This window comes from Esox lucius, chromosome 4 (assembly GCF_011004845.1).
Source record: "Esox lucius isolate fEsoLuc1 chromosome 4, fEsoLuc1.pri, whole genome shotgun sequence".
Classification (NCBI taxonomy): Eukaryota; Metazoa; Chordata; class Actinopteri; order Esociformes; family Esocidae; genus Esox; species Esox lucius.
The window spans coordinates 11,763,063-11,785,743 of NC_047572.1; the positions used below are offsets into that span (position 1 = coordinate 11,763,063).

At 42.7% G+C, this 22,681-nt stretch overlaps 1 protein-coding gene across 2 annotated transcripts in view; it reads left to right on the forward strand.

The window, feature by feature from the left end:
* arap3 (ArfGAP with RhoGAP domain, ankyrin repeat and PH domain 3) overlaps nucleotides 1-19,004 on the forward strand; it is a 28,438-nt gene extending 9,434 nt beyond the window's left edge. The window contains exons 6-32 of one of the 2 annotated variants that reach the window (XM_010866429.4): nucleotides 66-302; nucleotides 590-659; nucleotides 829-949; nucleotides 1,292-1,583; nucleotides 1,752-1,951; nucleotides 2,532-2,617; nucleotides 3,050-3,232; nucleotides 4,302-4,452; nucleotides 5,148-5,252; nucleotides 5,699-5,852; nucleotides 5,972-6,074; nucleotides 6,283-6,481; nucleotides 8,031-8,094; nucleotides 9,142-9,305; nucleotides 9,446-9,658; nucleotides 9,901-10,009; nucleotides 10,261-10,408; nucleotides 10,650-10,718; nucleotides 11,400-11,474; nucleotides 11,807-11,924; nucleotides 13,734-13,862; nucleotides 14,041-14,177; nucleotides 14,281-14,399; nucleotides 14,764-14,827; nucleotides 14,918-15,061; nucleotides 15,683-15,721; nucleotides 16,557-16,645. In XM_010866429.4, coding sequence (XP_010864731.2) covers nucleotides 66-302; nucleotides 590-659; nucleotides 829-949; nucleotides 1,292-1,583; nucleotides 1,752-1,951; nucleotides 2,532-2,617; nucleotides 3,050-3,232; nucleotides 4,302-4,452; nucleotides 5,148-5,252; nucleotides 5,699-5,852; nucleotides 5,972-6,074; nucleotides 6,283-6,481; nucleotides 8,031-8,094; nucleotides 9,142-9,305; nucleotides 9,446-9,658; nucleotides 9,901-10,009; nucleotides 10,261-10,408; nucleotides 10,650-10,718; nucleotides 11,400-11,474; nucleotides 11,807-11,924; nucleotides 13,734-13,862; nucleotides 14,041-14,177; nucleotides 14,281-14,399; nucleotides 14,764-14,827; nucleotides 14,918-15,061; nucleotides 15,683-15,721; nucleotides 16,557-16,592 — 3,529 coding nt within the window. In that variant the 3' untranslated portion in view covers nucleotides 16,593-16,645. The other variant, XM_010866428.4, reaches the window with a different exon arrangement.
* Nucleotides 19,005-22,681: the final 3,677 nt, after the last annotated feature.

Genomic DNA, 22,681 nt, shown 5'->3' on the forward strand with positions numbered 1-22,681 from the left:
AACTCACAAGGAATTAACTAATTATGCATTATTTAACCAGTAACAGAGACTCTTTGCACTGTCAGGTCACACAAGCTTTCCTGGGCCAAACGTCTGTCTCACGCCCTCTACAGTGAATCCCAGGGTTATAGCACGGTAGGAGGGCCAGCAACGTCCCCACGCTGCCTGTCCTTACCCCCCAGCCTCTACCCCACCGAACCGGATGAGGACCAAACCATCTCCCCGTACGCCAGCTACACCTCCCTCTCCGAGCAGTCCACGCCCATCATCAGTGGCTGGCTGGATAAGTTGTCTCCACAAGGGTACGCCTGGCCTTGGCCTTGGCTCACCGTCCTCTGCTCCTTTTCCTCTTCCGTGTTTTCTTCCCGCCTGAGGGACTGTCTCTGCCTCGTGTGTGTCCTCTCAAACCGGTTTGTCTCTTCCTCCTTTCTTAACACTTTCTCCAATCTGTTATATGTTCGTTACAATAACCATGAGATACACTTTTTAATGCTATTGGGTTTCATGTGTGGCGTGATACGAATCCAAAAGAGTGGACATTTTGTTGGCTTTTCTAATTCCGCACTGCGATTTTATGTTTGCATCCTAGGAACTATGTTTTCCAGAAGCGCTATGTGAAGTTCGATGGCAAAAATCTGATGTACTTCGGCAGTGAGAAGGTATGAGAACAGTTCTCCACATTTTCTCTTGAAATAAAATTTTCAAGGAAATTGCAATCTATATAAGTCTACCAGACTATTCTCAGATTTTTGACCTCACTGTACTACATTTAGTTAGGAATATCTGTAGTAATGAGTCCAATATGTATTCTTCAACATGCTCTTCCAGGATCCTTACCCAAAAGGAGTGATCCCTTTGGCTGCAATACAGATGGCTCGACCGGCCAAAGACAATAAATTTGAAATAGTGACAAGTCACAGGACGTTTATCTTCCGGGCTGATAACGAAGGTAAACAAAGCTCTTTAAGAGCAGCACTTAAGATCCTACACAAGGCACTTTACCGCATGAACACAGTAGGCTTATAATGGCTGCTCATAGTTGTATCGCTTCACAAAATGTTCCCGTGTGAAATGGAAGTGGTCTTTCTGCACTTTCCCACTCCCCCTGGGACGGGTTCACAGCCAGGGATTAGCAATTACTGGCGTGGTTAAATGCCCGCTCAATGGCAGAATGATACATATCTCATTACGCTAATCGCTACCCTAACTATCACCCTAAAACCTGACTTATAATGTAACTTAAAATCAAGTGATACCATCAACTGAGGTGTTTCCATCTGTCCTCTCCTAGTTCATAGACAGCGGTGGTGCAGTACTCTACAGGGAAGGGTGAAGGAACAGCAAGTGTTTGGGCGCCCTCGCTTTGGCCCGGGCAGCCACTGCCAGAAGAGTGGCCCTCTGGAACTCAAAGGGACCAAGTCCAAAGTCTATGTAGCCATCAACACCGACCAGGTGTGGCTGTACAAGAGCGAACAGTGTTTTAAGAATGGGATCGGAATCACTTTGATCGAGGCTAGAGGAGCCACAATCAGAGACGGCAAAGGAAGAGGCTTCGACATGATCACCCCCTACAAAACATTCAGGTACCTGTTTTCTAGATGCCCTAACAACCCTACTATTCGTTTCTCTTGTTTCGGAGATGCTACTGTTTGTCTATCATGAACCTCCTACACTGTTTTTGAGGCCCTGAAAACACACAGAATGTCGACGTGGCGGAAAAAGGTTTTGATTCGTCGATTTCTTGACTACAGTTTCACAGCCGAGTCCGAGCGGGATAAACGGCAATGGATGGAGGCTCTGCAGGAGTCCATAGCAGAGACCCTGTCCGACTACGAGGTGGCCGAGAAGATCTGGTCCAACAGGTCCAACAAGATCTGCGCCGACTGTAAAGCCATCAATCCCGACTGGGCCTCCATCAACCTCTGTGTCGTCATCTGTAAGAACTGTGCAGGTGAGGCAAAGCCTTTCGCTACTGACATACAGCAAAAGTCGCTGCTGCACTGCATTGTGGGGCCTCGGAGAACGGCGACCTTCCGGAACCCCAGAGGGAGTCTGTAGGATTGGATATGGCCCTGGTGGGCAGAGGATTCTGTCACAAAGAAGAATCCCTTGAGACCAATTGAGATAAATGTTAAGCTGTGGATGAGTTTGATTGATTGGACCACAACTTTTTGGCCAGGTGTCTTATCAGCCCTTTGACATTGAAACACAATGGAAAAGGTTACATTTGACCTATGGCCCCCTTGGACAACACCTGTGTTTTTTCAGCCCTTTGCCATCGAAACAAAACGGAAAAGGTTACATTTGACCTATGGCCCCCTTGGACAACACCTGTGTTGTTTTTAACACACCTGCCCCAGGTTGGAGTCGCAGAGTTGCTCTGAAAAATGTTTCTAAATACACACACATTACTTCCCACTCCGACATGGTTTAGAGGCAGAATTTGTGGGTCGGGATCCTGTTACGAACACAATAATGATGTCTAGTGCCTGAAGAGTGATGGCCTGTTCTTTTGTTCTTTTTCTCTGCAGGACAACATCGAGGTCTGGGGACAATGGTGTCGAAAGTACAGAGCCTGAAACTGGACACCAGCGTGTGGAGCAATGAGATTGTGCAGGTAACGGGGAAGGCAACCTTAAAAAGGCAAGAGGAAATGTTGTCTTGAGTCCAATGGCAAGGTTTCTTCTGGGTTATTGCAGTTACAGCAATGTTTACCAATCCTGGTCCTGTGGACCCCAAGGGGTGTGTGTTTTTGTTTTTGCCCTAGGCCTAGATTAAAATGTTGCCCTAACACTTACACAGTTGATTGACATAATCAACTTGTCATCAATTCTTTCATTTGAATCAGGTGTGTGAATGCTAGGGCAAAAACAAAAATGCGCACCCCTTGCAGACCCCAGGACCAGGATTGGGAAACACTGATCCCAAAATACCAAGCTGTGGTTTCAGTATGCTGTTAACAAAGATTGTTTTGAGATCTGAGTTCTTTTTAAAGCTGTTGCTGACTCATACTTCTATCTGGTATTTGTTTGTCTGTCTGATTCGAAAGCTCTTCATAATGTTGGGGAATGATCGAGCTAATGAGTTCTGGGCAGCCAGGCTACCTCCAGCTGATGAGCTGGACTGTGACGCCACACCAGAACAGCGGAAGGAGTTCATCATCCATAAGTACCGCGAGGGTCGTTACCGACACCCTCACCCCGGATTTAACACGCAGGAGGAGCTTCTGAAGGTAAATGCAAAACGATTACCCATGATACCTTGCATAAACACTAAACACATTGTAAGGTAAATAGTTGCCACGTTTATTTCCTATGTAAACATAACAATTAGTTGTGACTAGTGATGGCCATTCGAGGCTTCATTACCGTTCTTCTAGCAGCAGGATATTATGCTAGCAGTGCTAACTCAGATTTTCTTTCTCAAAATAAAAGCCATCATTGAAATATATAAGGTAACATGGTTAACAATCTAGTTGGTACATTTTATGTTTAATGTCCGTTCCAATGTTGTTCTTTTTCACAGACTAGATTAACTATATTTCTTTATATTTCTTTATACATTTCAAAGGCTTTTATTGTGATAAAGACAATCTGAGTGCTGCCAGCATAATATCCTGCTGCTAAAATAACGCTAATGAAGCCTCGAATGGCCATCACTCGTTGTGATTATGGTTGAGAAGGGGAAAATTATTCTATAGCCTTTTGAAGTTGTGAAACGTAAAAAGTTCTCCTAAATTTACCGTAAAACATTAACTTACAACATTGACAGGCATTTGAGTAAAGTTAGTGTTTCAGCATGAACTTAACTACTGTAAGTCGTTCTGGAGAGGAGTGTCTGCTAAATGACATACAGTTAATACAAATGAAACGCTGTCATCATCTGAAATTTGTAATGGCTCTTTAAAGAACTGAACTGTGGGTTACAGTTTCACTGTAGGGACCATGTAACGTCTGTGAAACTGTCGTTATTAGGAGTTTTGCAACCCTATTTTGTCAGCCTTACAGTTAAAACACAGCACGCAATGCCATGCAATCGGTGCTATTTTAAAGTGCAAACGCTATTCTGGGGTTCAAGTTAGGGCTACAGCTGCCTGTAGCTGCTATGCAGCCAGGCTGTTAACCTATAATGACATGGAATGTGCTTTGAAATGAGAACAATTATAAAGACCAGATGAGAGGGGGGGGCAGTTGAATGGAGAGAGAGGACTGTCCCTATGGCTCTGGATGCTTTTAGTGGTGTGTGTGTGTGTGTGTGTTGCCTAATGTCTCTCGGCCACTCTCCCTGTCTCTGCCCTGCAGGTTTTATGTTCTGCTGTGACCGAGCAGAACCTGTTAAAGACGGTCACCCAGATCTTCACAGATGCAGAGTCTGCCCGAGCCCAACTTGCTCACTCTAATGGATGTGACAGTCGTCTCTCTCTGGACCTTTCCCAGTCTCAGGGCACCGCAGGTGAGGCAGGGGACCGGCTTTAAGCCTGCTGGAGCTATTACGCATTATGAGCCTATCATGCGTCCATGCTGTGTAACGCAGAGTGCCTTGAATCCCTCTGCAGAAGGCTTTTAAATCATTAGAGCATGGTTGATTTGATAGCGAACTCGGCTGACCTTCGGCTGTCCGGTCTTGCGAAGACCTTCACATACGAGATATTTGTGTTTTGATCTATTTTAATGTAAGACCTCTGTAAATGCTGTGTTCAAAACAGAGAGCTATTTCATGAAGGAGGTAGTGAGTTGTTGGGTGTTAACAGATCTGCCTTTGGGAAAGTTTGAGATTTTCTGCAGTGTATTTTGACAAGTATCCTGGAAGTTTTTGCTAGCTTAGCGCCTTTGTAATATAAGAAAAAGAAATTGAACAAAAGGTCTGTTCTTGCTTTGTATGTTTGCCTCTAGTGCTGTTTGAGTAAAAGATTAACAAAGTGCAAGCTCTGTCAGTTAGGATAGAATAATAAGGAACGAAACCTCTTGTTTATCTTTTACAAGTATTTTAAGAAGCGGTATCGGCATTGCAATTCATAAGCATTTATAATCCTCTACACATTGACCTGGAACGCTCTCATGAGCATTATTGCCAACGTTTTCTATATTCCCACGGCCCTGAAAATTGTCCATGTTATCCTTTTTTCTGATTTGTTGTCCTTCTACCAGAGCCTGGTGTTTATGATGAAATAATGCAGGCTGTTCTGCATTCCGGCTACCTCTACAAGTCAGCTTCGATGAATAAAGGCACACTATCACGGAAAACCAGAGAAGGTGGGCGACTGTGTGGGTGCGTGCATGTGTTGGCCGGTGCTAACGGCACACCACTTGGCACTGGTTGAAAAGGGGAATGTGCCTCCTTTGTAGGCAGTAACATCAGTCTAAAAGGCCTGTAGGGAAGAAAGTTTATACAACCAAATAATTTACAGACTTGGGCCAATATGTTTAGGGATTTTTTTTTACTAATTATTCATGTTATGGTTAAAATCCCTAGAAAACCAAACTTTGTGATTTACATAGAAGTCACTGGTAGTTTATTTTCCTTTTAAAACAGCCTATGGTAAAATTCCAAATGTCAACTGTTCTGTTATTTAGAAAGGCACCTCGATGTCCAGGATTGTTGCATTTATTTGCTACAAAGGCTGAGTGATCACTGATAAACTCAAGTATGGCGTTGTGAGACTGTGAGACGTAACAGCATGTGTCTTTACTGCATCTAGATTTCCAGAAGTACTGGTGCACGGTGGAACGCTCTCTTCTCTTTTATGAGTCTGACAGATGTCCTGATCCTAGCATGAAGATCAACGTCAAAGATATCCTCTGTCTGGGGGTCAGCAGGCCCGACTCCTCCGATAACAATGGATTTATTGACAGGTGAGCGAGCCAATCGGTGTGTAATAATTAGTTCGGATGTTGCCAATTCTACTGTCTATATTTAACATGCGGATGAGGAAAGGAAGCGTGCCATCTACCAACGTCTGTTTTTCTCCTAGGTTTCGCTATACATTTGAACTGTACCTGACCTCTGAGAAGCTCTATCAGTTTGGTCTGGAGACTCCTGATGCACTTCAATGTTGGACCAAGGCTATTGGGAAGGTGCCACATTAAATATTCTCAGACTACGAAATAATTTATTTAGTTGAATTGCTCCAGATGCTGTCATGTCCTCTATAACTGTAATAAAAATGAATGAATACAAACACAGAGTTAACTCCCATCTTAGTAACACCCTCAATGTACCCTGGGTCTATTCAATGGTCTATCCTGTACTGTGACATAATACAGGAAGTTCTTTCTTCCCCAGGCGTCCACGCCTTTAAGCTGCCACTGCCTGCTAACACGGGAATTTGAGCGGGTCGGGGTCCTGCGCTACAAGGCCATGCTGGACCCTTCGCAGTGGAAAGAGGGATACTTTGTCCTTCAGAAGTCGAACCTCTTCATCTGCCCCGGGAACGACGGGGCTGCCGAGGACATTATCAACCTCAAACGTCTGCAAGAGCTCAGTGAGTCTCTTCCTGTCCTGAACGTAGCTTCACCACGATACACAGCGCCTTCAGAAAGTATACAGACCCCTTTACTTTCTCCACATTTTGCTGTGTTTTAGACTTAATGTTTTATTGATAAAAAATTTACATAAGTACTTCTACAAAGTACCCTTTATTCAGTACTTCGTAGAAGCTCTTTCAGCAGCGATTGCAGCTTTGAGTTTTCTTGGGTATGTCTCCACTAGCTTTGCACACCTGGTTTTGGTTACTTTCACCCTTTTTTCCTCGCAAATCCTCCGTCAGATTGGATGGCTAGCGTGGGTGAACTGCAATCTTCAGGTCTCCCCACAGATATTCAGTGGGTTAAAGTCAAGGATTTGTCTGCGCCAATCATTGACATGAAAGATACAATTTCAGTAAAAGGTCATGTGCGCTGTAGATCATGTCTACTTCATGAAACTCTCTGTGTTTTGCTCTGACCATCCATCTGGACCAGTCTCCCAGTCCCACCATCTTCCATCTCCCACCATCATGCCTCATCATAGGGATGGTATTAGCCAGGTGATGAGCAGTACCTGATTTTTCCAGATATAGTGCTTGGAATTCAGGCCTAAAAGATTTGGTGTCATCTGACCAGAGAATCTTTTTCCTTATGATCAAGGAATTCTTCAGGCAGCATTTCATGACTTCTACTCAGGAGTGTCTTGCCAGTCTACCATAAAGTGCTGATTGATGGAATGCTGCTGAGATGGTCTTTCTGGCAGGTTCTCCCATCTCTGCATTCTGTTAGAGTGGCCAGTGGGTTCTTGGTCACCTGCCTGATCAAGTCACTTCTTGTCCAGTTACTTAATTTGGCCAGACAGCCAGCTCAGCCAGTAGTGTTTCCTCCATTTCACAATGATTGAACCCATTGTGTTCCTGGGAAATTTCAGTGGTTTTGCTTTTATTTTTATAACCTTCCTCCGATGAATGCCTCTACGAAATTCTATCTAGGAGGTCTATGGAGAGTTCCTTGAAGCTTTTTTGCTCTCATTCACTGTGAACTGTGCGACCATATATACAAAGATTTATGCCTTTGTAAGTCCAGTTGAATTCGTTGAATTTGCCACAGTTGGCCTCAGGTTCTAGAGACATCTCGAGCATGATCCAAGGATGCAGGCTGCATATGAGCTCAATTTGGAGTTGTCATGGCAAAGGGTCTGAGTACTTATGCACGTGAGGTTTTTAATTTTTATCGGCATTCATTTCTGAGGGTGTTTTCTCTTTGTCATTATGGGTTATTATGTTTAGACAGATCGCAAACAAATTCATTTGAGTAATTGTAAATTGTCTAGAAAACAACAAAGTGTGGATGAAGTGAAGGGGTCTGAATATTTGTTCACTGTATTCCACATTCTAACAAACTATCCCTAAACCCAGTTCCCTTTTGGTCATTCACACGATACAACACTAGAGGACCGTGCACATATGTGTTTAGTGTTGTACCGTTTAGTGTTGTACCTTTTATTGTACCTTGTTCCCTCAATATTCATAACCCCGTTTCTTTGTTCTGTTTTTTTACGTCTAGGTATAGTTACTGAGAATGAAAACCATGAAAAGAAGGAAATTCTAGTTCTGGTTGAAAAAGGAAGGTCTGTTCTCAGTCTCTTTCCTCATTCAGTACACAAACACTACAATTCAAAAGTTTGGGGGTCACTTAGAAATGTCCTGGTTTTTGAAAGAAAAGTAAATTTTCTGTCCATGAAAGTAACATCAAATTGATCGGAAATATAGTGTAGACCTTGTTAATGTTGTAAATGACTACTGTAGCTGGAAGCGATAGCGAAGATATTTCATGGAATATCTATGGAGGAGTACAGAGGCCTATTATCAGCAACCATCAATCCTGTGTCCCAATGGCACATTGTGTTTGCTAATCCAAGTTAATTATTTTAAAAGGCCAAGTGATCATTACAAAAACTGTTTTGTTAGCACAGCTGAAAATAGCACAGCTGAAAATAGTTGAGTATCTACAACTTAAGCAATTGTGGGTTTGATAACAGACTCAAAATGGCCAGAAACAAATAATGTTTTTCGGAAACTCATCAGTCTATTCTTGTTCTGAGAAATTAAGGTTATTCCATGGGAGAAATTGCTGAGAAATTGCCAAGAAACTGGAGATGTGTACTACTCCCTTCACAGAACCGTGTAAACTGTCCCTAACTAGAATAGAAAGAGGAGTGGGAGGCCCAGGTACCACAACTGAGCAAGATAACAAATACATTAGTGTCTAGTTTGAGAAACAGACACCTCACAGGTCCTCAACTGGCAGCTTCATTAAATAGCCCCCATAAAAACACCAGTCTCAACGTCAACAGTGAAGAGGAGATTCCGGGATGCTGGCCTTCTAGGCAGAGTTACAAAGACAAAGCTTATCTCAGACTGGCCAATAAGAAGAGAAGATTAAGATGTGCAAAAGAACACAGAGAAGGACAGAGTAGGATCAGAATTAAGTGTTATGTACAGGCAAATCTGTCCACCTAAAGTATATCCAGCCAGGGAAGAACATTATGGAGAGCATGTGGACACATTTTCAGGAATGCAAAAAAACAAATGTTATGCGTTTATTTAGATTTTATTTAGGGAGCCGTATATCTTCTCCATATTATTCCAATGATTGTGGACATTTCTTCCCCCAGAACTCTGCATCTCCAGGGTATGGGCCGGTTGGACTTCTCCCTGTGGTACGCAGATATCCAGAGGGCTGCCGGAGGGAAGGGCAACACGTTGAGGGAACAGCAGCTCAGCAGGAATGACATCCCCATCATCGTAGACAGCTGCATCGCCTTCATCACCCAGTATGGTAAAGACTGGGCTGAAACAACTACTTCTCTGTGCCATAAGAAACAAGACATTTCCCGAATTTACAATCACCAAATGTCAGGTTCTTTTGTATTTTTGCAATAATAATTTTTGTTCTGGATCGATGAATTGCTTCTTCAGGTTTGGGCCATGAGGGGATCTACAGAAAGAATGGGGCCAAGTCCAGGATCAAACTGCTTATGGAAGAGTTCCGGAAGGATGCTCGAAACGTCAAACTCCGTATCGGCGATAACTTCATCGAAGACGTAACTGACGTACTGAAGAGGTTCTTCAGGGAGATAGACGACCCCATCTTTATGGCTGACCTTCATCCTCTTTGGAAGGAAGCTGTCAGTGAGTACTGTTGATTTGGATCCCTAAACCTTCAAAGGATTTTTCCACAAAAGGTGGGCAAACTGTGATATTAAAAAGTAAACCGCCAGTGGCGAGCAGTGGAATCTCTCTCTGTGCCACTGCTCGCCACTAAGCTGCGTTTCTGGGGCTTTTTTATGCCATTCATCCAATGACGGCCTGACCTTGTTGTTAGGATGTACCATGACGTGGTAGTTTAACGGGTACATTTACGTCCCCCTTAGGAACAGCCAAGGATAAGACTCAGCGCCTGGACAGATACAAGGAGATCATCCGTAGCCTACCCAGGGTTAACAGAACGACTCTGGCTGCGCTAATCGGCCATCTCTACAGGTCAGTAAAACAGAACCGTTTCCATTACACAAGCTGGCTACAAAATAGTGTTGGGGTCAAATCAATTTAAATGAATTAAGTTCAGGAATTAAACCACAATTCTCCAAAAAGTCCAACATAACAGATTTTTCAATATACTTCCTGGGCTGTAACGTATTTGACCTAGTTCCGGAGCATCGTTGTTAGACAGCCTCACTGGCGAGTAAGTGATTGTGATCTTTAATGTTATTTGTTTGCTCTCATTGTTCTAGGGTCCAGAAGTGCGCGGACCTGAACCAGATGTGTACCAAGAACCTGTCCCTGTTGTTTGCCCCCAGCCTGTTTCAGACCGACGGGAAAGGAGAGCACGAGGTGAAGATCGTTGAGGACCTCATAGACAACTACCTTTATGTCTTCGATGTGAGTATAAAAGAGCGAAGTGATTCTGCAGTTCAAATGCATCACCTAGAAATCAGTGTTCCGTGGATACAGAAGGCAGTTTGATTGATGGAAAAGGGTACTGCAGACCGGAACGTTATCTATCAGAGTGTAGATGATCACATTCCATTGCAAATCGTTTTGTTAAAGTTTGCCCTACTGAAGGTCAACCCTGTTGTTTAACATCAGGGCCGTTTAACGCGTTATGGTTTTGTCTGTTCAGATTGATGAGGAGCAGCAGACTCAGATTGAACTGGAAATCAGCCTCATCACTACCTGGAAGGACACACAGGTATGACAATATTCATCAGTGTATTACCTCCTACTACAGGCAAGATCCTATTGCAAACTTCCAGTTAGTGCAATTATCTTAAAATAGTTATATTGGACAACCACACAACCCAGTAGTAGGAAGTACAATTTCCTCTGTTTTCCCAAAGAAATAACACCTGTATTGTGTTGAAAGTCCTGCCCCTAACAAAACCATCAGGTCCTAGACCGTGTCAACAAGACATAAAGAATGGTGAGCAACGATTATTCTGTGGTAGTCTTATGCTTAAATACAGAGAAGATAAATCAGGAAATGCTAGGGTCAGCTAACTGGTTTGCACTGCCAAAAACCTGTTGGCTGTTCCTCTTCTCAGGGCATAACTACAGGGAAGATAAATCGGCATTTCCTTGTTTCTGCTCAAAAGTGAGCTCCAAACCTGTTCAGATTCCCGTCCTGAGGGTGCTTAAATAAGGCAGTATACAACAGTTAAAAACAGGTAGAATGAGTTCTCAATACCCTACCTACCCCTCAGGTTGGGTTTTCCCCCCAAGTCCATGAGTCTCCAGGATGTCGTTCCCTCAGATCTTTATTTTTTATTGACACCCCAGAACTGTGTTTGGATTGCATAAGATGTTTGTGCCAATAAAGCTTTTCAGATATTGCAAATTGCAAATGTTCTTTTTCTAAAATCTTTTTGTGCAGTTGTCCCAAGCCGGAGACTTGATCATTGAAGTGTATCTAGAGAAGAAGATACCAGACTGCTGTATAACTCTCAAAGTAAGTACATTTCCTGTACATACATTTATTTCAACAAACATAAGGTTTTTCAATGGATAGCCTGTTAGACTCTACAGCGTACAGTGTATTGTTTTTATAAAAAAAATAAGTAGCATTTTACACTGATTTTATAGTGTAGTACACAGTTTTTATGTTGTATGTATAATGTCTTTTTAAGCGCATGATAAGTTTCCCCCAGTGTGATGGTTATGTTGGCCGAATAGTATAGAACATGTTACACATTCTGCCACAAGGTGGCGCCTAATAACCATCCTCCCATCTATACCTTACCAATGCACTGTAACTAAAATGCTCCTGCTTATGTTTGCCAGGTCTCTCCTACAATGGGTGCTGAAGAGTTGACCAACCAAGTGCTGTACATGAGGAACGTGCCGGCGGAGGAGAAGGATGTCTGGCTGACTTTTGAGGCCATAGAGGAAGGACAACTGGGTAAGTGTCACGACACTGCTTAGATGTGGAGACAGGGTTTCTCGGAGGGGGATACATTCCAATGGACCCCTATATATTTTAGATTATTTTTTAGAATAACATATCTTTTGAACATAACAACCTCATGCAAACTGTAAAGCCTGGAGGTGTTGCATTATGGTGTGGGGCTGCTTTGCTGCATTTTAAATTGCATTTCTTTTGGTTTTTGGCAAATAAAAGATTGCAAAATATTAACTTTCAGCTTCATGTGCTAAATTAGGTTACCTTCCTTTATCAGTCAATAATGTTGATGTGAAGTAGTTATGTAATGTATACTTACTCTTTCTGAAGCCCAAGTACAAAGATGTTGTTAAAAACAAGAAACTAATGCCATTTACAGTGCATCTACTAGACTATAGTTAAATCTGACACTTGCATATGCTATTTTAAAACATTATTCAAGCCTAATCCCGATTCAGATGTCTTGAGTTGGGGACTAAGGTAAATTAATGTACAATAAATGGGTAATTGTCCATTTTTAAAATGGTAAGAAATAGGACGTCGTCATGTGCTAATGTCATCATCCTTTATTGTAAAGAAGAGGTTGTTCAGTTCACCCTGAATTGTTTTGTTGTATTCCATTACAAGCCTCTCCAGAAGTTACCCATCTAAAAAAAGAAACCGTTCCAGACACTAGATGCATTAAACTGGCACACTGTGTTGTTTAGACTGTAGTTAAGGCGAGGTAAAATTAGTGTTTTTTCTGCAAAATTAGAATTGTTGCAGCCATAATCAGCGCAAAACCAGTATTCTACTGTGGGCTCCTTAAGCAGGTATAGGAACAGACTGCTTTACATTTCTTTATAATACAAGACACCCCAGCTCGAATCAATTACAATGTTGAATGTTTTAAAATGTGTATACTATATAAAGAATGATTTACCTTTTAGTTTTTTGGTGAATCACCATTTAAAATGTTGTTTTACAAATCTTCTGTTAAAATAAATCTCAGATTCAGAATACCATAGGATGTCTGTAAATAGCAGAAAAATAGTATTTATTTAGAACAACTGAAATTACCCTTCCTAGATGTTGTCCTGGTTTATATTGAATTGATTCAGCAGTCACTCTTATCCACAGTGACTTACAGTAGTGTGAATGGAGGCTTTACCAACTAAGCCATACAGGACATTTCATTCTGTAAATCCCTGAATGGGAGACTAGATGCAGCTGGAAGTGGTGTAGGAGTGCCAGTAGGAGTGCCAGTAGGAGTGCCAGTAGGAGTGCCAGTAGGAGTGCCAGTAGGAGTGCCAGTAGGAGTGCCAGTAGGAGTGCCAGTAGGAGTGCCAGTAGGAGTGCCAGTAGGAGTGCCAGTAGGAGTGCCAGTAGGAGTGCCAGTAGGAGTGCCAGTAGGAGTGCCAGTAGGAGTGCCAGTAGGAGTGCCAGTAGGAGTGCCAGTAGTCTAGATTCTGTCAGTGGAGTTAGAGTTGATGTTCTTGTAGCTACTATATCATGGGCCCATCAGACTGGACATTAAAGTGGCAGATCCAGCATCGGGCACCATGAAAGAACCCATCTGCCTTCTTCTAGGGGGCCCAGCATAAAGGAACCTGTTTGCGTATTTCTAGGGGGCACGTCCACTCGTGTTCCCTGATCCCACGGCCCTGAGTAATGGCCACAACTAACTTACATTGTCAAGTACTATAGGTACTAATTGTGTCCAGTTACTGTATGTACATCACTGTGGATATGAGCGTCAGCTGAATGATTCAAATCTGAACAGATTAATGGGTTGTTTTAGTTGTTCTAATGTTTTGTTTACCCCGGTAGAGCGACCCCTACACCCCAAAGAGAAGGTGCTGGAACAGGCTTTACAGTGGTGCAAAATGGCCGATCCGAGTTCTGCTTACCTGGTGGTGAAGAAAGTGCCCAAAGGAGAGGGTATCAACATACTCACTGGTAAGTGCTCTTCAGAGGACTGAAAGGACAGTTCGATTTAACCTGGGCCCCAGATCTGTTTGTGCTCACTTGCAATCTCCTAATGGTTATTGGCCCCACAAAAATCTTTGTAAGAAGGCTCAAGACTGACCGTTGAATCCATCTGATCACAGACAGTGTGAGTGTTTTTACTTAACAGCCTACAGTAGTGAAATAATGAAGATGGGAGTTCTGAAGTGTCGTGAAGAGCCTCCCAAACTTCTCCACGGGAAAGGCTTTCAGGAACATACCTTTCAGATCAAGGATCACAAGCTGCTACTTCTGAAAGACAAAAAGGTATTCCCATGTTCAGGTTTCAAGTCCAAGCTGATTGAGAACAGGGTTGCCATGACATGTGCAGGTTTTGTCTTCTCACTGTAACATTCTGCTGTTATTCCAGAGCATCAAGCCTGAAAAGGAATGGGCGCTGAAATCGTTGAAGATCTACATGGGAATTCGAAAGAAGCTGAAACCACCCACTAAATGGGGTTTTACTCTCATGATGGAAAAACATCAATTGTAAGTCGTCACCTCTAGGATTTTGTCGGTTTATAAAAGGAAACACAAAATGTTCCTACAAGTGATTTCTATCACTGTAAATAATTTCTGTAAACACTGAAACTAATGGATTGAGTCAAATTGGTTTTCTGAGTATTTGTTCTTGTTTAGATTTCCCTGTTGTTTATTGTACTTTGTAAGGCTTTGCTTGACATAGGAAGTTAGGATGTTATGTAAGTGGGCTACATTGTTTTAGAGGAAGTGTGGAATGTCTTGTTTTAATGCAGCTTCTCCCTCTCCTCCCCTTTAAATGAGACCCCCCCCCCCCACCCTTTCTAAGAGCTAATCAATGCTCTCGTGTTTTGGATTTGTTACTTTCTCTTAGGTACCTTTGTTGCTTCTGTGAGTCAGACCTGTGGGACTGGGTAACCAATTTCCTCAAAGCTCAGGTGTGTTGTGGATAAGCTTCAGATTTCTTCTTTTATACATTTCAGTCTTTTCAGTTTTGGTTCCATTTTGATTCACGACTCTCTATGCAGAATGATGACCCCCGACCTCCTGTACTGAGACGTCACTCCTCCTCAGACATATCCAAGCAGAAGTTCGGGACCATGCCCCTAGTACCCATCAGAGGGGAGGGACACGAGAGCAACTCTATCATGCTGTCAGCCAATCAGACTCTGGTATGTTTCCACTTGACTATGCTCCAAGCCAATCACACACTGCTATGGCTCTGCCGGAGACAACCAGCCAAATCTCCCACCTACACTGTCCCTCATACGGGTTGTAATGTTTTGCCAAAATTTACTTTGCCCTCCTTATTAACGTCACACATACGTTTTTAAATTATTAATATTCATTTTATTCATACAGCGCTTTTCAAGGACACAAAGACGCTTTACAGAATGGAACATGTAATAGAAACAAACAAAAACTACAGTAGGAAAACAGAAAACAGGCGATATTTAACTCATGAGTCTTGAGGCGTTGCTGGAAGATGGGGATTGTCTCAGAGTCATGGACAGTTTCGAGGAGAGTGTTCCAGAGCCTGGGAGCAACCCAGGCTCCCAGGCTCTGGAACATTTCTTTTAGCTGTTCAGCGTCTAGTATCTGTGCTATTCCATATACTTCGCTATCCCACAAATACTGTCCTTCTGTAACACTCACTGTGGTCACTGGACAGACCTACAAAGATAATTTCCCTGACCAGGACTTCAAGTTGTTTATCAGCAGAAGGCTGATTCAGGGAAACCATTTGGATGTGCCTGTATATTAAGGGGTGCACTGGTTTTGTCTCTCTACAGCGAAAGCTTCACAACAGACGGACCCTCTCCATGTTCTTTGTAAGTATCAACCCACTGGTGCAGTGACTTTCATGTTGTTCGTTTGTTTTGCATGTCATCTGGAATCCCCACTGTCCTTCTCACCACCTCGACCAAAGTTGACCACTCCATTCATCTAACCAGAAACTAAGAACAACATGACAGCAGAATGTTTGTTTTGACACGTTCCCATTAAATCTGTTTGAAGCTCTCCCAACTTGCATATCTATCATTTTTTAAGACCCTCTTGTCTGTATGAAGACATTTCTTTGGTTTATATAGGGACTATATCTGACCGAACCACGCCTCCTCTTCCTGTTGGAAGCACAGACTTCCTGGAATGACGCCATCAGGATGTTGATGTGGATGTTTGAAGTGTAGACAACAGGATGGACCTGGGAGGAGATATTGTTCTCCTGTATTGTTCTGCATCAATGGTCCTTAGTCTTAAAGGGAAGGCCTGGGAAGCCTTGTGAAGGCCCCTTATGTTTTAACAGAAAATAGCCTGTCTTGCCTTTTTGTCTGTCAGGGTGTCTGTTGAGTTTTTCTAGTGTTGTTCCGGGTATTAGGCAGTGGTCTAGAGATGGTTGCCCAAGTGATGGAGCAACACCCACGCCTAAGAAGGGATACTTTAGCCAAATGACTAAATTACACATTGCCTTGGCATTAGTTGGACCCATTCCCCTCATGGGACAGATATACATTTCTCGTATAACCCAGTCTAACTCTCTTCTATGACTGTCTTCCATTACATTACATTGTCGCTCACTGATGCCTACTTGAAACCCCATAATCCCAAACAAATACATCTCAAACCCCTTATTTCGATGTGAAATTCTTATTGTTTCTAATTCAGATTTTGCCTCTGAGCTTCCAAAGCATCTACATTTAACCACAAATGAGTTTCCAACTCCCACCTCTGATCTATCTGATCTCCTCTCCTACACCCAGCCGATGAAGGTGCAACAGGACTCTTTTGAGGAGCGTCCAGAAAGTCCAGATCCCCCAGAGCCCCTATATGAGGAGGTGGGGGACTTTGGCCTTCAGGTCCTCAAGTCCCTGGAGACCAGCTTCCTCTCTAACAACTCCTCAGAGACCCAGGAGGTCCCGGACCGCCCCCTGAGCCTTAGCCTGAGTCCCCAGAAGACAGGCTCCCTGGATCGCATGATCGGACCCAACCCAGTGCGCTCTTTGGGGCTGGGAGACGAGGCTCTGCTGCCCCCTGCTGGGTCTCTGGATGCACTGGACCCGGGTGGAGAAGGGTACCCCCACGGACCCCAGGTTCATGAGAAGTCTCCCCGGCCAGTGCCTAGGAGAAGGCAACAACATGGGCCGTGCACTCCGTCTCAGGAGCTGCTCCTACAGGAGCTGTCCTCCGTCTTCACCAAAAAGACAGAGAGCCCAGAGGAGAAACCGCCAGAGGAGAACGTTGTCTGAGGAAATTATCAGATGTGTGCAAGTTGCTCATTGTAGACTCATCTATGACAAAGAAAATGGCAGTGTAATGGGATTTTGGACCCAACCTATTGGTTTTGATGTGGTGGCCTAAATATTATGAGAGATGAATAACCAACCAACTTTGTTTTGTTGAAATTACTTCCTAGTCTGCTAGCACTGTTTTGTACATTCCTGTTTTACAGTAAAATATGCATTTTGGACTAGAACAACCTTACTAATGCTATTGACAGCAGGATACATTTTATAATAGTTTATTAAACCAACAATTGAATGATTAGAGGTATTTCTGTCATCATGCAACAGGGATTAGACATGCATTAAGTGGCCAGTTTATCAGGTGCTCTCCTTGTGCTAGATCGGAAACCACATTTCCTCTAGAACAGCCAGTATTGTAGGTAGGGATTCTATAAGGTATCGGACACATTTCACAGGGGAGTTGGTCCATTTTGACCCAAGGTTTTCATGCAGTTGCTGTTAGATTGGATGGAGGTATATTCATGCTGCAAATAGCCTGTCACATCTCACACCAAAGAGTCTCTTTTGGGTTGCAAACTTGGGGTTTTAGCAGGCCACTCAACAAAACTGAACCGGGATTTGTTCGACCAGGGTTTTTCCACTTTCCTGTGTCAGCGATTGCATGCCCAAAGGAGCATCCTGTCGTGACCGCTGAACACAGATGAGCTGGGTGTTCTGACATTTCCTACCAGGAGGGCCCCCTACAAGCAGTGCCCTTATCGGCTTGTAGGGGGCCCTCCTGGTTGCACAATTCTTGACATTCTCTTTCGACCACTCTCATTAACAACCTGTTTTTGCCCAAAGGACAGACTTTCCCCCCCCACAGATTTTTCATGGTAAACCTTACCAAGGAGGGTGGATTTATTTTAGATACGTAGACATGCTGCAGGAAAGAAGCACGTCTATCCGCCCCTCCGTTTGTTAGTGTTACCGTGTCAATACTGCCTCTGGATGTGCTTCGTCTGTCCACTCCAGATCTGTCGCATACTGAATCGCGCTTGGCTCATTAAAACAAGTTCACGTGGGTATCTACTGGAAACTGTATGTCTGACACAGACGACACTCAGTGACTTACGTTTTAACACTGAATTGAACATGAACTGAACACCTCGAAGCTTATCTGCCAGCTTTAAACAGCAAGCCAAGGCCATGTGACTCACTGTAGGATCTATCAATTTTTTATTGAACGGGTTGGCATATCTGATAAACTGGCCGCTCAGAGTATTTTATTCGTTTTAAACAACTGCATATTTAAATGTAAATGTTTTAGTCTTTTTATGTATTAATTTATTTTACTTTTAAATATTTGGTCAACTTCCATTTGTCTTTAAGCTGTGAAAGTGTCGGGAATTTTGCTATTAAACTTCCACAGAGAATCCACATTGTCTTTACTCTATCTAGCCAGAAGGTGGCAGTGTGCCCACTATCTTATAGATACTACAATTGTTTTGGTTATATTCCCTATGTGCAACCACCGCCAAATATAACAAATATTAGTGAGTGCATTTGAAATGTTCTGAATTCAACATCTGCACTACTATGTTGATTTGCATATCATTTATATGCCATGCTCCAGAAATCCTTTCAATCAAACGATGTGGGAACATTTGTTTTCCCATTGGTTTTTAAAGGCCTCTGCCAAGGGTCTGAAGTGTTAATCCATTTGCTTTTTGTCATATGTTCCTTTTTATTTAGAATGTACTACTGTCACTGTAAATACTGTATATTAATCTATATTCCGTTTCAATATTGCGTATTCCACTTTATTGTTGTTGCAGAAACCATAATGTCCATGATGTACTATAATAAATATGATTTCTGTGTTTTTTCATGATTTTGTCCATTCCTTTAGGATTGGAAAGTTGATGAATACATTACATTTAATCAGATTTAAATAACATCCTAGTAACATCCTAGTTAGGGAGGATAACACATCAATGTTCTTCCATCCTCTTTCCTGACAGTGACACCTCATGCAAACGATGTGCCATTGTCTCTTTATTTCCCCCTGACATTTATTCATGAAAGTCAGACTTGTTTTGATGGGTTGTTTTGGTCTACCATGTGGTCTAGTTTAAAGCACAACAAATGACTGGTCATTTTTGTAGGATTCAGTCTAAGATGAAATCAAGCAAAAAGGGCCTTTTGTCATCTTTTTTGTTTATTTTTTATATTGTTTCTAATGGCCTCTTATAAGAAGCCTTTTCAAAGGAGAATGGCTTCTGTTTTTGTTTGTTTATTTGTTTGTTTGACTGCTCATTAGCTATTCCCGAAGCAGCGGCTACAAATCCCAAAATACATTTTCATCAAAAAAGAAAGCCAAGGCTTGTAGAATGCTATCCTTATCTCTTCTCCAGGTCATGGACAATGGTTGTGATGTTGAAAATGACTATTAAAAGTCGCTTTAATAATGGTTGCCAAAGTAACTTTTTCAAGTCTTCTATAATCTTTATTTCTCACATCCCTGATTCAGGTTTAGCGCTGTTCCTGCTAACAAAAAAAATGGCATCCTTCCCCGATGCCAAAGCTTTTATCACATTCCCTTCCTCTCTGCTCTCATGCGACTCTCCCCCACTCTCCTAGCCCACAGCTTTCAGATGCAAAATAAGCAGACATATGGAGAGGAGGTCTTTCTCCGGGCCCTCCTAAAGATTCAGATTGTATGACAAATCACGTCCCCCCCACCGCCTCCACCGCCCCACACAGAATCAGCAGACAACAGCTTCATTAGAGTGAAAGAGGGAGTTTTTTTGCAGCTTTGTCGAGTCAAGCTCAGACCCCTTCCCCTTCTCAATTACCCCATTGTTGGCACCGGCTTCAAGTTATTATACTCTAAACCATATGGCTCAGCTGAGAGTCCACAAGTGATGCCACCTCTGGAACAGAACTTTACCTCAGAAGTCCAGTTCAGGGAACCCGGGCAGGCTAACACCAATAGTTGCAGACTGAGAACACGTTGGGATCTAGTCAACAGTTGTCCACACACAGGCTTGAGTTGAATATCACCACATGGACAAACATACTGTTGAAACTACAGCACACTGATATTACTGTGTAATACCGACCTTCACAATAACACGGCAAATGTCACCTCAGAATCCCTCCATAATTAATTAGTGTTCTTTAACGGAAGTCTCTCAGTCCCATGGGTGTACGGAACGCAGGCGTGGCGTTGCCAACTGCCCCAGGGGCCACCTCCCTTCCAGGAGTCCGTGGACATACGGTGATGTTTATTCTGTTGATAGGGTCAGGATATACATCACAGTAAAGTATTGTGGTATATTTGTTCTTCTTTTAACACTGTTTTAACCCTGCCGCAGACTGTTTCCTCAATCCGCTGAATAGTAACCATGGATCTTTAGAATCATAAGGTCTTTAGAGACACCGTTTTCATTGTGAACCCTAATGCAGTGTAAACCAGAGGTAAATTATGCACTTGTGTAAATACATGAAGACATTTGAATAGGTCCGCTGTAGGACTTTCATTTAGGCCTGAACATCTGATTGATAGCGGCAGGTTCACAAACTGCTGCAGTCAAGAAACCGGTTCACAATGAGGGCAGGCTATTAGCATTCAGATAGTCCTAAATGAGATTCCATTACATTATAATAATAGCACCTGTTTGGTAATCAAATTTAGTCTGAGATGTTCTCAAATAATATGTCTGTTTATCTACAGTAGTTCTTCAACGAAGTAATTACAGTGGAGAGATGGATGAATGTGTCACCTTCCTCTAAAAACATACAAACAGGTGTACAGATAGAGATGGGGAGAGAGAGAGAGTGTGTGTGTGTGTGTGTGTCTGTGTGTGTGTCTGTGTGTTTTAGGTCTTACTGAACTCATGGGGACCAAATGTCCCAATGAGTATAGTAAAACCAGAAAAAAATTGACTCATTGGGACCTTTTGCCGGTCCCCGTGAGGCAAAAGTCAATTTCCGGTTTAGGTTTAGGGCCAAACTTACAATTGATTTTATAGTTAGAATTGGGGATTCTTTAAGATTCAAGTGTTGTTGGTTAAGTTTAGTGTTAAGATTAGGCATTACATCTAGGTAAAGTTTAGGAATAAATGTTACTTTATTGAGGTTAAGGTTAGGGTTAGGTTTAGGGTTAGATTAGGTTTAGGTTAAGTTTAGGGTTAGGTTTAGGGTTAAGATCATGGCAAGGGAGCATGCAATTTCTATTTTCTGGTCCCCATGAGGGTAGCTGTACAAACTTGTATGTGTGTGTGTGTGTGTGTGTGTGTGTGTGTGTGTGTGTGTGTGTGTGTGTGTGTGTGTGTGTGTGTGTGTGTGCGTGCGTGTGTGCGTGCATGTGAAATTGTTCCTCACAAGGTTTTTTGCAGTGTCCAAGAAAGTGCAATTTCTAGTTAAAGAATTTGCTTGAGGGCCTCACTGGTTTGTTTTAGGGCTAGGGCTAGGTTAAGTTTAGGCATGAAGGTTATTTAGGTTAAAGTTTGGGTTAGGGTAAAGATTAAGTTTAGAGCTAGGGACTAGGGAACATGGATTTCAGGGTTAGGTCTCATAACCTGACAAATATAGAGGACAGAAAGACAAAAGTGTGTATGTGCCCAAATTCAAGCAATGGACTCCATCTCATCCATCCATAGAAAGTATGCCCCTTTAAAATATGCTATAATATTGGGTTTAAATGTAGCCAAAATAACCCCACACTGCAATTTAGTGTGGAGTTGATGCAAGCCATTCTTTGCATAATTTTTATGTTTTAAAGTTTGTCCTTTTATCCCAGCTCACACTGAACAATACTATTTGGGTAGTTTCTCCCATTGTTCCAAATAGATCCTCTTAAGCACTGTCAGATTGAATGGAGAATGTCAGTAACTGTGATATTCAGGTCCCCCAAAAGATGTTCAGTAGGGTTCAAGTCCAACTTTGGTAAGGTCACTCAAGGACATTCACCGACTTGTCTCAAAGTCATTCCAGTGTTGTCTTGACTGTGTGCATTGGGTCGGCAGATGCATCTTGGTCCCAGTCTGAGGACCTGTGCACTCTGTATATGGTTTTCTTTAAGGACCTCTCTGTACTTTGCTCTGTTCATACTTTCCTAAATCCAGACCAGTCTCCCAGTTCCTGCTACTGAGAAGCATCCCCATAACATGATGCTTCCACCACATTACTTCACCATAGGAATGGTAATAGGCAGGTGATGAATGATACTGTGTTTTCACCAGACATTAAACGTCTGGCATTCAGATCTAATAGTTCAATTTTAGTCTCAGTGTTTTATATAATCATTTCCTCATGCTCACCGAATCATTCAGGCGACATGTCATACACCTTTTTCACAGGAAAAACAAAGACTGGATTAATAGAGCACTGCAGAGATGGTTGTCCTTCTAGCTGATCATCCAACCTCCACAGAGATATTCTGAAGTTCTATTAGAGTGGACATTGGGTTTTTGTCACCTCCCTGACCCATGCCCTTCTTTGCCTGGTTACTTGGTTTTTCTGGATGGCCAGCTCTAGGAAGAGTCTTGATGGTTCCAAACT